At 41.1% G+C, this 15,454-nt stretch overlaps 1 protein-coding gene across 2 annotated transcripts in view; it reads left to right on the top strand.

The window, feature by feature from the left end:
* The first annotated feature begins 229 nt into the window (after positions 1 to 229).
* Positions 230 to 15,454, top strand: part of LOC115572994 (dual specificity protein phosphatase CDC14AB-like) — a 76,462-nt gene continuing 61,237 nt past the window's right edge. For both annotated transcript variants that reach the window (XR_003982195.1, XM_030403555.1), the window contains exons 1-6: positions 230 to 669; positions 2,236 to 2,326; positions 4,631 to 4,706; positions 4,884 to 4,976; positions 5,082 to 5,161; positions 6,436 to 6,502. Coding sequence is in view for 1 of the 2 variants with exons in the window: in XM_030403555.1 (XP_030259415.1) it covers positions 624 to 669; positions 2,236 to 2,326; positions 4,631 to 4,706; positions 4,884 to 4,976; positions 5,082 to 5,161; positions 6,436 to 6,502 (453 nt within the window). In the remaining variant the exon portion in view is untranslated. The remainder of the gene's footprint in view (positions 670 to 2,235; positions 2,327 to 4,630; positions 4,707 to 4,883; positions 4,977 to 5,081; positions 5,162 to 6,435; positions 6,503 to 15,454) is intronic.

The following is a 15,454-nucleotide window of genomic DNA, read 5'->3' as shown; positions in this document are numbered from 1 at the left end:
TGAGCTCTAATTATTCGTAAGTACTAAAATGTGATACAGTATAACCCTAACCCATACTGAACAGCAAGTCTGGGATTACAGGAGCAAACTGCAGGAACTGTTTCATCCATCAATCAACCGCTACAAGGCTTCAGCAACGTGTTTACCAGTGTGTGTGTGTGTGTGTGTGTGTGTCCACTCACAGAGCATGTGCAGGGCAGCACAGCAGAGATTAGAGCTCTCTGGACGGCTTGTTGCTTGTCCTCAGCTCTCAGACTGCTGGAATATTCTGGGAGCGTTTAGACATGCAGGGACTGTATGATTTCTGTCAAACTCTCAGAGAGGTGTGAGGGAGAGGAGATGGACAGATGGGCTTTATTTTAATGTGGATGACCTCCATGTGTGTACATGGTGCAGCTCAACAGTTGGTCTGACAGAGTTACCGCGGCTGTTTAAAGTTGGACGGTTGATCTCTGAGGGATGACAGGCTCCTCGAAGCAGAACTATGGACCTGCTCTTAAGATATTTTATGCAGAACTCTTAACAGATAAAGCAGACAGAAGACAGGTTTCTATAGACCAGAGCAGGGGTCTGATTATATTCTAAACGAAGATTATTACTGGAATCATCTGTTGGTGAGTCAAATGGCAGAGGAATATGAACAGTGTGGTGCGTCAGAATTCATTAAAGGTAAGTTACTCCTGATAAAGATATTTTATCATGAGTATTAATCATAATACTCGTATTGTAGCTCTTGTCTTGCACAAATATCACTGACATCATTAGCCAGAGAAGCTGGGAGTGACTTTGGGTAGCTATAAAATAGCTTTGTATATGAAGACTGTAGAAAATGTGTGCTTTTAAAACTAAATAACAAATTACACTATATATATATAAATATATAAACACACTATAACAACACTCCTTAAAAAAATGGAGTAGCTGGGGACTTGTTTTAAAATGGAAAAACACCCAAAGAAATATAAAATAGCTCTATACAGCTTGTCTGCTGTAGTCCAAGTCTCCTGAAGCCCTGACATCACAAACTGATCTGAAAAGATGATATTAACACCCTTGATGTGCAGTCGAGGTTGTGCACTGACTTCAGAGTGGAGTACAACACTAACAACTAACACTTTAAGCTTTGCAGCTACAGTGAAGATATCACCTTTAAGATGGGGGTAAATGGGGGTCATCCTCTCAGACTGATTTAGAACTCAGACTGAAACTATCTGCATGGCTTGATACTGCTAGAGGTAGGTGAGAAAGACAAAACTTTATCAGATTGTTTAATTATTTTAGCCCTATTTGACCATTTGTATCATATTTGATACTTAAGTTTCTGAGACCTCTATCTTATCAACATAATCAATACTTTTACTTAAAAACCTGTTGTATATCACCTGATACATGTATTCTGCCCACTAGTAGATAATCATTCCACTGCAGGCAGTGGAAGGACTTTTTTTGGCTTTTTCAAAATGGCCACTGTCATTAAATCATTCTCACCCTTTTGGCAGGAAAATCTTTGCTAATTTTCATGAAGTTACAGTAGGAATAACATTTATATTGTTACTCATTTTTTCAAGTAAATATGTTCTGTATTGAATCATTGCATAATTACTAAATGATTCATTTTTTATATTACAGTTAAACTGTGTTAAAAAAATGTGTGTATCAAATTTGATACTGCAGGTATTTATCCCTGAATGGTCATGTCACATTTTTGTAGTGTAATCTACATCAATCCTTCCACAATACAACCACACACTATTTTACAAGCACTGCACCAGCAATCACCTCTCACATGCCTACTGTGAAGGTGTAAGGTGCATCTCTGCCTGAACAAGGACCAAAACTGTTTTTGTGCTGACCACAAAGTGAAAAAAAAAAGGCTTTCATTAAAAGGTTTTATAAAAATCTCAGTTCCAAAAAAATTGAATTTTCTGACAATGTTTTGATGGGTCAGGCTTTTTGCATTCATCGAAATTGTCTGGCATGCAATTACAAATTTAGAGCCGGATCCTAAATTGCTTTGAAAGGATGTTATTTGCACACTTTATAATTTTGAGATCATGTAAGTTTAGGGTAAGAATATCACAATAAACCAATCAGAGGCCATGTTGGGTGGGAAAAACATTAATGATGTTATCTCTCTCTCTCTCTCTCTCTCTCTCTCTCTCTCTCTCTCTCTCTCTCTCTCTCTCTCTGTGTGTGTGTGTGTGTGTGTGTGTGTGTGTTTGCTGTATACCACAGACCGGCTGTATTTTGCCTCTCTACGTGTCAAACCAAAGAATACAGCCAACACACACTACTTCAGCACAGATGAGGAGTTCACATATGAGAGGTAAGCCTCTGGGATAGCTGCTGGATCAGATTCACATCACTCATAAGGTTTTAGTGCATTCAATAGAAAAGATCAAAACATTGAAGGACATTAGTCAGTAAAGTCAAAGACACGCTCACGTGTGAATGCAGGATAACGATGATCGAGGTCAAACTCATCAGTAAACAGACTTTTTTCATCATCCACTCTGAAATTCTGGTATTTCTTTACCCACCTCAAGTGTTTGTCCTTGTTTCCTCCTGAGAAGTGGTTTAGAAACTGCTGCTCGTCCTCTGAGACACTACAAGACAGCTTCTTCTGACAGGACCACTGCTGATTGGACTCTGTGAAGAAGTTTCTTTTCTATCTCTCAGTGAATTAAGTGTGATGTATTGATCTTCTCATGTGTGCTGACTTTGGCTCTGTCAGATCCAGACCAAGAGACGTACCTCCATGCAGCTCAGTGCATGCTGTGATTAAAGCAGAGGGGGGACAGTCCAGATACTGAGATGCTCTGACATTCATGGACATTTTTCTGAGATTGATTTTGTTGATGTTATCACCTGTAATGGCAAGATAGTATTTGATTTGTAACAATGCAAATAGAGTTCAATAGTACTGTACATACAGTATATGATATGAATCATACAGTACGGCCTCCACAGTGACCAGATCTCAACCCAACCAAACACATATGGGAGATTTTTGGAGCGATGTGTTCCACAGCACTCTGTAAATGACATGGGGATGACATCATCTGCTGTCCATCCCTCCTCACTCATTCCAGCACAGAGGCCTCGTCATAGCTTATCCTGCTCCTCTCATCCTCTCGTCTGCCCATAACTTCTGTTATGGTGTGGCACAAATATAGCACTGTGCTCCTCATTTCCAGACAGAGTAATGATGTGTTTGTGGGAGAAAGAAGCTGATGAGAAAATACACATTTGGTCACCTGTCCAGCCTGTAAGTGAAGCCCATTCCTTCCCATGAGTGTTCAGCCTGTGGCTGTCATCCCACAGTAACATATAGGTCAAGATGAGATCAGCAGCTGTGCCCTAGAGATGGAGGGGGATTAGGGCAAACGTCACCATGCAGACGTCATTCACTTTAAAGTTCCTCTCAAGTCAAAGTCAATGTTGCAGTATTAGGACATATACCTGCTCTATATATCTCCTGTATGCCAGTATCAGGCCAAACAATTACAAACATTAATTAATCACAATAGTTGTTTTGTTGCTTTTCTTAATGGTAGTTTAGAGTCATTTCCTGTAAATTGTTAAGAAATGCTGATGACTGCTGGGATTTGTCTAATATTCATGAACGGACACAGGGAATAAAAACATGATGGCTTTTGGTAGTTGAAATTTAACACCAACAAAACATAGGTCCTGCAGGACAGCAGCAGCTGTGTGACATTCGCACGGTGGGATACCATATTTTTCAAATCAGCTAGTGCAGCTACAATACAGGGCTGGGGAGTGTCAGCCAGTAACACTCACAGAATCAGTTCACATGTTCATTGTGGCTCTGCACAGTATGTCCTGCCTGATCATGCTGATGTCTCTGTCTGTGGAGACAGAACCTGTGGTTTAAGAACCATGACCTATAAAAAACCTTGTCCCAGTGTCCATCGTTTGTCCTGTGTAGATTTGATCCATGTATTAATTATGCAGTAAAAATGACAACCTCTAAGTTCTTCATAATATTAGACACATCTGTATCTTTCTATAAATACACAAGCATATGAGATGAAGAATCTTGGCAGCAGACAACATTTTAGTAACAACATGTGAAGTAAAAAGGAAGAAAAATCTAAAGAACAGTTAGAAACGTCTCTGCAACAGGATGAGTGTGAAAATGTCCCTGTGGTTTGCCTCTGCATTATGAAAAAGTTCCAAGTGACATACAGATGGAAATATATTTAATTATAGTGATTCAGATGAGATGGGATCAAAACATGGATTTTATTATGCAGGTCATCAAAATACAAAAAAGGCTTTATTTTGGGAAATGAAGAGGAACTTCAGCAGTGTTCAACACAGGGCACTCTCATAACACAGGGATAAATCACATAGCTCCAGTGTGGTTCAGGCTTTACACTGACCAACTGCATGACCAGCATCCACTGACACTAAGCAAAAGAGTTTGCCACCTAATAAACTCTTCATATTTATCAAGTCACTCCTGACCACTCATTGTAGTGGACTTTTGGTTCGGGATCTGTACTTTGTACTGCACTAAGCAGGTTTTTCATGTATGAAGCTGAACAGAAAGTTTTAGTGATGGTCGACAAATGACACATTCCTGTTTCTCTGTGTGTTGCAGTTTCTATGCAGACTTTGGGCCATTCAGCCTGGCCATGCTGTACAGATACTGCTGCAAACTCAACAAGAAGCTCAAGGTAAGAGGCAGGGCAGCGCTCATTACACACCTGATGTACAGCTTCAAGGTGGTGCACAGTTTATTCACCTTCTTAGTTGACATAAAGCCCTGTGGTGTAAACTCGTAGTCTGCATTGTGTGGATATTTGATATTTCAATCACTCGTGCTGAAATGTGGCACTTTTTTGTCATGTCAGTCCTTCACCATGTCCAGAAAGAAACTGGTCCATTACACCAGCTTCGACCCAAAGAAGAGAGCCAATGATGCTGTTCTCATCAGCGCCTACGCTGTAAATATCTCTTTATTCATCCATCTGTTCAACAGTCTCTTCAACAGTCTGTTCATCCATCTCTACATTATAATTAACACAGTCTCACTGTCACTGTCCCTGTAGGTAATCTATTTGAAGAGAAGCCCGGAGGACGCCTACAGGACTCTGATCTCAGGAAACAACACAGCCTACCTGCCCTTCAGGTATTGATCCTTAACACACACACACACACACACACATACACACACATTGTTTTACTGACAGACTTTATGTAGCATTACAAAAGATCCACCAACAAGGTGTCTACATTTTTACTGACTCATTTTGCAACCAGGCGTACGGAGAAATTCCCAGCCTGAACAATCTTGCCGTCCTCTGTTAAGAGCCATAACATCCGAGCTAGAGAGCTCGTATCTCCTCACTCTAAACTCTAAAGGTTCAAATCAAGTCCCTGCCATCCCGTCATTTTAATGATCTGGGTACTAGAGTGCCCCAACACCCCCCAAGAACACCAGGACAGTGCCCTGCGAGCTGTTTCCCCAGTTTCCAGTTGTTAAGCTAAGCTAGGCTAACTGACAGCTGGCACTAGCTTTTAATGAAAATGATGTGACGGTGGTATCTGTCTTCTGTGTACACCACAGTTCAACATGTAAACACCTGACACATTCAAATATATACACACATATTTGAGTCAGAACAAAGTTTCCTGGTCCTGCAGCTGTAACACTATGAGATGTGATGTAATTTTCAACATACTGACTCGAGTATAACACAAAGTAAAATACAGTTCTCATTGCACCTTTGTTTTTGATTGCATTAGGGCTGCATGATAAAATAAAACAATCAAATTAAAACAGATTTTGTGATATTATTCACAATTAGTGTTTTCATCATGATTTTCATTTTCTCTAAAAATCTTGGTCATGTGACATTTGTTGGGTTCTGAACCAAACTAAAAGGTTTTCTCAGATCTGGAGAAGGAACCTGTAGGTGAGGACTTCATCAGAATGCTGCTTGACAAAAAAATTCTGTGGTTTGGATATTGTAAACTATAGTTCAGTTTGATTAATCTAGATGCTATTACCAAAGGACCAGTATCACCTGGGGACCTCTAGTAATTTGTATTAATATGGAATATGGAAATATTTTCCTCACTTGAATCTAGGGTCTGAGGACAGAGCATGTTGTTCACTGCACAGTTTGCAAAGCCCACTGAGGCGATGTGATGGAATGGGGACGAGTGAGGGACAGATGATTAGAAATGGTTGAAACTGATGTGGCAGCTTCTAACATATCCTTGCTTTATTGTTCATATTTCAACACTGGATTTTATATTTCCTATAATGCAACAGAGCATGTTTGTGTTCAGCCCTCCCTGTCTGTTAAACCCTCGAGTCCACTGAAGCAAATTCTACACAGTCACAGGTTGAGCAACGCTGTGATTGTGTTTGTGTGTGTGTGTGTGTGTGTCCCACAGGGATGCAGCAGTGGGAGAGTGCACCTTCAACCTTACTGTCCTCGACTGCTTACAGGGGATACATAAGGTAAAGTGTGTTTTGGAGTGGAGGGTTGGTCGTCAGAGTGGCAGCGTTCAGGCTCCAAGTGGCCCAAAGGCTCCTGTATCATGCAGATATCTGCTGACCCAGCTCAAGTGGTTTTGCGAAGGGCTAGTGGCACTGGGCTGGACTGACAGCTCTTCCTTTGGAATCAGGGGGCTCTGGACATCATGTGATGGGGTGGCTGTGTTTTTTTCAGAGAGCTTTACTCCTTTTTCTTTTGAGGTGGAAGAAATAATGTCTAGTCATATGTTAAAATTCAACATGCAATATGAACATGTGAAAATTATTTTTGTAAATATTTACGCTCCAGTTTTGAGCAAAGACAGATTGTTTTTTTAAATGTTTTGTGTGATGTCGTTGACAAGTGTTAGACAGAAATCACCCGGAGGCTCATCCTGCCTCATCTGTCAGGCTCAGACAGCTCATTGAGACATGTGAGTTAAGGGATGTGTGCAGAGCATTGAACAGTAAAAAAGTCTAATTTAACAGATCTGTCAACAGTATATTCGAAATGCCACATAGCACTTCACCAGGTCTCTCCAAGACCTAGAGATAAAACTAGTAGAACTACAGAGTCTAGTCGATTCTACCAGAAATCAAGGGCTGACAGAAGCCCTTAAATCTAAAAAGGCTGCTCTAGCCAACCTGTTGGGTATCACAGAACAGGGGGCTCTGGTCTGCTCTTGCTTCATGAATGTGTCTCAGATGGATGCTCCCTCACAGTTTTTTCTTTGGGTTGGAGTGTAAGAAACACTCTCTTAAGACAGATCTGCAATATTAGGAACCCCTGACAAAGAGTGTGGAAGACATGGAGATGGCAGAATCTTTAATGCTGGACTCGGGTGGATGCTGACACTAACACAGTGTAACAGTCTGTGGTTAAGCACTGGCATCAATGGACTACCCACTGAGTTTTACAAATCATTTGGTCAGTGGTTGGTGGAGATCTGCTGGAGGTGTTCCAGGACAGCTTCCATTGAGCTGTAGGAGGGCAGTCATCAGTTTGTTGCTGAAGAGCTGAAGAAAGGAGATCTACAGGATCTGTAGAACTGGAGGCCGGTCTCTCTGCTGTCTGGAGATTATAAGATCTTCTCTAAAGCTTTGGCTTCCAGACTCAGAGAGGTGATGAGTGAGGTCCTCCATGTTTACCAGACCTACTGCACCTGGCAGGTTAATGAGTGATAATATCACTTTTATTAGACATATTTTGAAGTCTCTGGCTCACTGGGTGTAGATACTGGTCTTATTTCCACAGATCAGGAAAAGGCATTTGACCGGGTTGAATGTCAGTATCTATGGCAGACGCTAAAAAAACCCTTGGGTTCAGCCAGGGCTTCAGTGCTAAGATCCAGTTATTGTATTGTAAGATTGCGAGTATACCCAAGTTGATGGTGGCTTGGCAGCACATTTTGTTGTCCAGAGGGGGGTATGACAGGGATGCTCTCTTTCTGGGTTGTTGTATTCCCTCGCCACTGAAATTCTGCTACACAAACTCGGGAGAGTGCTCTCAGGTTTCAGGTGTCTGTTTTCCAGGTTGCAAGTCAGCTGTCAAATTATTAGCATTTGCAGATGACACTGTGATTATTATAAAAAAAACAGAGAGATAATAATATTTTAGGAGAAGATTTAGTTGTTTTTTTTTGCTGTCCTGGATGCTAACATCTCCGTGGAGGAGCTCACTGGGTCAGTGGGTCAGATGGCTGCTGGTAAAGCTCCTGGACTGGATGGACTGCCCACAATTTTTGTATGCACTTCTGGAAGTGTTTGGGAGCCGACCTGTGGGAGGTGCTCTCAGACAGGACTGCACCGACATCCTGGTGGCATGCAGTTCTTTCACTTTTTAGATTTGGCTTTACTCAGGAACTGGAGACCAGTGGCATTGTTATGCATAGACTACAAACTCTTTTTAAAAGTACTCACCAACAGGTTTAATAAACGTTCTGGAATCATAATCCACAGAGACCAGATAAACTGTGTACCAGACAGATCCATCATGGACAGGACGTTAACTGAAGACTGTATTCTATCTGACCAATGGGATGATGAATATGAGTATGTCTTTCCATTCCTGACTGTCTCTCCTGCTGTGTCATGTCTACCAGTGTGAAGGTTTCAAACTGGAACAAACCCCCTGTTACAAACGGACAGGCGACCTCCAGTGGAGGGTTATACATAGGATCGTAGCTATGTACAGGTGTTTTGCGCACCTTGATGCTGGCACAGGGGATGGTCACAGACCGAAACCAGACCTCATCTATTTATTCAGTACTCCAGACTGGCTAGACTTTTCAACCAACTGCACTCATGGTTTTCAGGGCTTAGAACATCTTTCTTTTTGTCTTTCTCCCTACACACACCAATACATTTCATGTCAGGACTGGCCAAACTAGCTTTTTTGCTAACCCCTCAAATGGATGGGCCGTCTGACCAAAGACATTTCTTTCTAATTGCAAGAAAGTGCAAATATAATAAAAATAGAAAGCAAAGCCTATTTAAAATTCAAGAAATTATCTCTTTCTCTCTCTCTGTGTCTCTCTCTCTGTGTCTCTCGGTCAATTCAATTCAATTCACTTGGCTTTATTGGCATTAGGTAACACTGTACATATTGCCAAAGCAAGCATTTGGAATTCAAAATAATAATAACAATAAAGGAAAACAATATTTACAATAAATTAGTTATACTGTATGTATAACTATGACTGACTCAAAGTCATAGTGTATAACCCTCCGCTGGAGGTCGCCTGTCCGTTTGTAACAGGGGGTTTGTTCCAGTTTGAAACCTTCACACCTTCAACACAAGTATTCTGTTGTCAACATAACAGTAATAACAAAAAAAAGAAGAAAACAACAAACAACAAATATGTATGTCACTTCCTGTCTCTCAGTCTATGGCAGGCACAGATATTGTGGAAGTTTGTGTTTTGTGTGTGTGTGTGTGTTGATGTTGGTGGAGGTGTGTGGTGTGTGTGTGTGTGTGTGTGTGTTGATGTTGGTGGAGGTGTGTGTGTGTGTGTGTGTGTGTGTGTGTGTGTGTGTGTGTGTGTGTGTAGGTGTGTTGATGTTGATATGAGAAATAAATAAATAAATAAGTAAATAAATAAATAAGAATAAAACAATTAAAAAGAAGTAAAAGAAGTAAATTCTGAGTTGTTTCTCAGGTTCCACTGGCTGTCCTCAGGTCGTGACATGAGATTATGAATTTGGCTGCAATGTTCTCACATTTGGGCATTTCCCCAAATAAATATGGGAGTTTCTCCATGTCTGTTGTGTTTTCAAATTCAGGGTGTATTCTTATTATTTTGGGAAAGTGTTCATTTCTCAGAGCCTGGTATTTGGGGCATGAGGTGAGGAAGTGCAGTTCTGACTCGACCTGTTGTTGGTTACAGTGGGAGCAGAGTCTCTCCTCCTCTGGCAGCAGCTCTGTCTATGCCGACCCTTCTCTACAGCTGGGCTGTGTTCACTGAGTCCGTACATGGTCAAGGCTTTTCTTTATTTAGGATCTTTTACTGTGCTCAGATAATTTGCTGATGTGAAGTTTCTTTTTAGGGTCAGATAACATTTTAATTTACTCTGTGTTTTAGTTGTTTCCTTCCAGTATGTGATGTAGATTTCTTTTTCTTGGTTGATGATTTGGTTTGGTCTGATTGGCTTGGTGTTGTGGTCCCGAGGCTGTCCGGGGCATGTTGGGTTGTCTGGACAGAACCTCAGGACCAGCTGGCTGAGGGGACTCTTCTCTGGCTTCAGCTCTTGGCAGGTTAGGGCTTTGTGGGGGTCACTAGTTTTTAGGTAATTGTAAAATTTAATTGCTCTTTTTTGTATCTTCAATATGAAGGGGAATTGGCCAAGTTCTGCTCTACATGTGTTGTTTTGTTTTTCTCTGGACGTGCATGATGTTCTTACAGAACTCTGTGTGGAAAGATTCTATGATTGTTTTGTCTCATTTGTTAAATTCATTATTTAATTTTGGTCCCCAAATTTCACTGCCATAGAGAATTATCAGTTCTAATACACATTGGAAAATTCTTAGCCAGATTTTAATTGGAATGCCAAGTTTAATATCTCTGGTACTTCCGGTTATGGCGGCAGAGTGAACGGCAGCATGCTCTTGAGCTCTCCTGATATTTCATGATTATCACGTAACCTGTAGTGCTTTACAGCCGATTTTTTTTACTTTGTATATATTGACGAACACCCAAGACGTTGACACAGACCAAAGTGCCAAATGCCATCTAAAAAATTTGACGAAAAGAAAAAAAACGGACTGAGGGAGGCTGCTACACCTGGCGCTAACATGGCTAGCGCTAAGTCGTCGCAAGCTAACATCGACAGCCTGGCTTCTGAGAGAGATGGAAAAAATGACAAACTTGATTCAGAACGCATTTGCTGCCCGTCCCAACCAAGTGGACGCATCTATTGAGAAGCTGGAGGGAGGGCAGCGAGCTAACACAGAGAGGATAGCCCAACTCAAGCAAAAATGCACCGAGCTCGAGCAGTCAGTCACCAGCCTGCAACAAGACCACGATGAGCTGGCCGAGAAACACTCCCGGGCTGAGGCTGAACTTGTCGAGGCTGAGGCACAACTCGACGACCAGGAGAATTGCCATAGAAAGAATTTGAGGATCGCAGGGTTCCCAGAGGGAACTGAAGGTAACGATGGCGCTGCCTTCCTGGAAAAATGGTTACCATCGATGTTGGGTCTCTCTGACACGCCGGAGATCGAGAGAGCGCACCGCACGGTCCGGAGGAGACCACAGGAGAGCGGATCACCACGAGCCTTTGTCATTAAACTTCTCCGCTACAAGGACACCGTCCAAATACTGAGCAGCCCACGAAAGAAAAGGGATCTCATGCACGGTAACTCCAAAATAATGATATTCCCTGATCTATCCCCAACCTTGCACAAGAAGCGGATGGCTTTCAGTGCACTAAAAAGCCGGCTTCACCAGGGAAACGTGAAGTACGGGATGTTTTATCCCGCAACCTTGAAAGTGGATACCCGCAGCGGGGCGACACAAGCGTTTGACTCGGTGGATGCCGCGGAGAGATTTCTTCGCAGAGAATACCCGGACATGTTTTAATAAGATACCAATCTTGGATTATGAACAGACTGTCGAGTAAATATTGCCAACGGAAAACCAAAACGGAGCCCTGCAATTTCCTTTTTTCCCCACTTCTCTCCCTATTACCATCGTGTCTTGTTATGATAACAGGCGGGACGGAACATCAGTGAGTAACTCAACGACAGTATTGCAGACTTTGAACTTGATTGAAAAACAGAATTTTCTGGAACTAGCTCAGCTGAGGTGAGGACATTTGAAAATAACTTACTGGACCAAGCACTCTGCTGAACAAACCCTGTCTAATAACACTTATCTGGTCAATCTGTTCAATCTCAGGATCTTTTCAGTGAGTAGGAGGGAATGTTTGAACTATAATGCACCCTTATGGGTATAAAGTTTGATGTCAGGGCCCAGTGTATTTTATTTCATTTCTTCTTTTATGTTCCTGCTTTTCACCACTGATTGTTTGGGTTGAGTGAGTCTCACAGAACTTTGGTTAAAGGTAAAAAGGTCATTGATACTGAGTTATGGCAGTTAAAGTCCGTGTTTTTTGATCTCAGTATAAAGATTAGTAAGTAGGTGCAATGGGTTATGTTTACAATTATAACAGAGAGCTGAGCAATTTCTGTATGTTCTATAATGCTACCTCAACATGACGGACGTTTTATGGTAAGTTTTGGATCCAATCCTTGATCAGTCTTCTCAGAAAACCAGCTCTCTGACACAGAGTGCTATATATTTAAAAGAAGAGATGCTAGGAATGGGGCTCGTAGACATTTGGCGTACACTAAATAAAGATACTAGAGAATACTCATTTTATTCTCCTGTCCACAATAGTTATACCCCTATAGATTTATTTTTGATGCCCTCCTCTAAGATACATATACCAGCATCCACGCCAATTACCAGGTGTAACCGATGGAGATTTACCTCACACTTACTTAACGATTCAGAATTTGTGAATATGATTGTGACAAAGATGTTGTCACTAACGGACAGCACCTGGTAAAACACTCACACCTGGTTATCAACACACACACACAAACACACCCATTCTTCCCTCTGTATTTGTAGTGAGTGCACGCACTGCAATAAATTAGTTTCAATCCCCATTTACAAGTTCACAATATTTCAATAATTTAATACAAAAGACACATTAGTTCATTATTTTGTTTGTTTAATTTGTTTGTTTGGATCTCACCAATCTTTGAGTTTGTCCTTTCACAGCCTCAGGGTGTGAACCAGAGCTGAAGATGAGTGCTTCCTTTATAGGAGGGAGGGGGGAGCACACTCAGGTGTGATGATTGTGGGAGATACCATGTTTGATTGAGTGAGAGGTAAATTGTGTTTATTGTTAAAACTACATAATTCATTTATGAGATGTCAGGGTGATGGTCAAGTATATTGGCATGGATTAAATTAATGTACATGAATTACAGGAATTACAGGAATGGTGAATTCTGGTGTTAAAATGTGGGTTAATTGACTGAGAACAGTTGGTTGGTCTGGAGGGAGGGGCTGAGCATATATAAGCCTGTGGCCACCACTGGCCTCGAGAGAGCTGAATCAGTCTGAAGGTGGAAGTCAAACTGAAAAGGAAGTTGCTAGACCAAAATCTGCGTGGTAATATAATTTTTGCCTTTGTTCTGTTTGCAGCAGAAGACGTAATTATTTCTTTCTTCACATTTTTTGTTAATAAAAGCACCTCAAAGCATATCTGCGACTCCAGCCATCCATTCTTCATTTTAGAAAGAACCCTTTTTATGACAATGATTAACAGGGAAATAGACTCTTTCTTAAATATAAATCAAAACACTGCAAACCCTAACATTGTGTGGGATGCTATGAAAGCTTACCTCAGAGGTCAAATAATAGCTTACACCTCAAGCAAACGCAAAAAGTATACAACCAAAATCCAAAAATAATATTAAGAAACTAGAGAGACAACATATACAGTCATGTGACAATATCATTCTCCAGCAACTGAAATCTAAACAGCTGGAATATAACATGCTTAATACACATAAGACAGAAAATGCCATCAAAAGAATGAAACATAGATATTATGAGGAGGGAGACAAGGCAGGGAAGCTTTTAGCTTGGCAGATAAAGAAAGAGGAGACAAACATGGCAATATACACAATCCAAAAGGATGACACATTTACTGGTAATCCTAGAGAGATTAATGAGGCTTTCTTGAGTTATTACCGGTCATTGTATACATCTCAAGGATGTAACACTGTGAGTATACAGCATTTTTTGGATAAGCTCGTTCTTCCTACACTATCTGATGATAAGAAGGAGAGACTAGAGGGCAGTATTACAAAGGAGGAAGTGATGAAAGCTCTGACCTTACTTGCCTCAGGAAAATCACCAGGTCATGACAGATTTCCCATGGAATTTTTCAAAGCATTTATTTATTCATAACTTTGCCAATTTATCAAAAATTGCGTTAATTTTGCCCACAGCAGTGTTTACACCATTATTATTATGGGGAAATATTTCAGAAAGAAATAAATCGATTGAATATTGGATTTTTGCATTTTCAAATGCCTTTTGGTAGCTCTCCATGCTGTCTGATTTACATCTGTATGAATGTGTGGTCTTGTACAGTTCACTGGATTTAGAGGCCTCATAGTTAGTGTGTTCCCTCTTCAGATAGACCGTGATCTTGCTGTGGTCTGAGAGGGGTATGAGTGGGTTGACTGTGAAAGCTCTGAGAGACATTGGGATCCAGATCTGTTATGGCATAGTCTACCGTACTACTGCCCAGAGAATCTCCTCGTAACTTACCATTGACTATATACAGACCCAGTGTGCGGCAGAGCTGTACAAGCTGGGTACCGCTTGTGTTGGTAATTTTATCAAAATTGTGTCTTGGGGGGAGTTCGGGGAGAGGAAAGCAGGTTTCTCCAGGAAGGCCTAAGTGCTGATCTCCCTGGATGTTTACAGTGTCTGCTTTCTCTCCAGTTCTAGCATTCAGGTCCCCACAGACTAGCACGTTTCCTAAAGTTTTAAATTGGTTTATTTCTCCCTCTAGAGTGGAAAAAACATCTTCATTGTAGTAGGGAGATTCTGAGGGGGGTGTGTAAATAACACATAGGTAGACATGTTGGTCTGCACATGTTACTTCTTTGTTAATTTTCAGCCAAATATAGGATCTTACTTTTTTGATAATTTCAATTGAATGGGTTAGTTCTGATCTATACCAAATGATCATGCCTCCTGAGTCCCTACCCTGGGTTACTGTTTGTAGTTTAACTGATGGGATAATAATCTCAACGAAACCGCAAGGACAACCAGTGGAACTGTCTCCTCTGTACCATGTCTCTTGTAAAACGGTGATATCAGAGTCTTTTACTTCTCTAATAACATCTGGATTTTGGCTATTTAATCCAAAAGCAGATGATCTAAGGCCTTGAATGTTCCAACATATTATTTGAAGCAAGTCATCTTTAAATGGGTTCTGTTTTAAATATAATATAAACACTAAAACAAATAATAACGATAATAAATAAAGAAATAAACAACTAAGTCAGATTAAACTAAATTAGAGATTTGGGGGGGATAGTTTAGAATGTATGATGTATGTGTGTATATGATTTTATCTCAAACATTTTACAATAAGAGTCTTATTCTTTAAGATTCTGTCTCAGCTCTTCTATTATGTTGCTATGAGGTTAGAGCAGAGCAGGTGTAACATGTATTGTATCTCCCTGAGGTCACCAGTGGGGGGTGGGGGTGCCGCTCCTCTCATAACCTCAGCATAGTTCCGTCCAGTAGGCTGGGGTGCCTGTAGAGCTAGCTGTACTGCTGGAAGTAGGGGAGGGGGGCAGGGGGTCTAGGTTGTGGGGCCTGTGTTGACTTGGTTGTGGGG

Source organism: Sparus aurata, chromosome 21 (assembly GCF_900880675.1).
Source record: "Sparus aurata chromosome 21, fSpaAur1.1, whole genome shotgun sequence".
NCBI lineage: Eukaryota > Metazoa > Chordata > Actinopteri > Spariformes > Sparidae > Sparus > Sparus aurata.
This window is presented reverse-complemented; position numbering and strand designations above follow the sequence as displayed.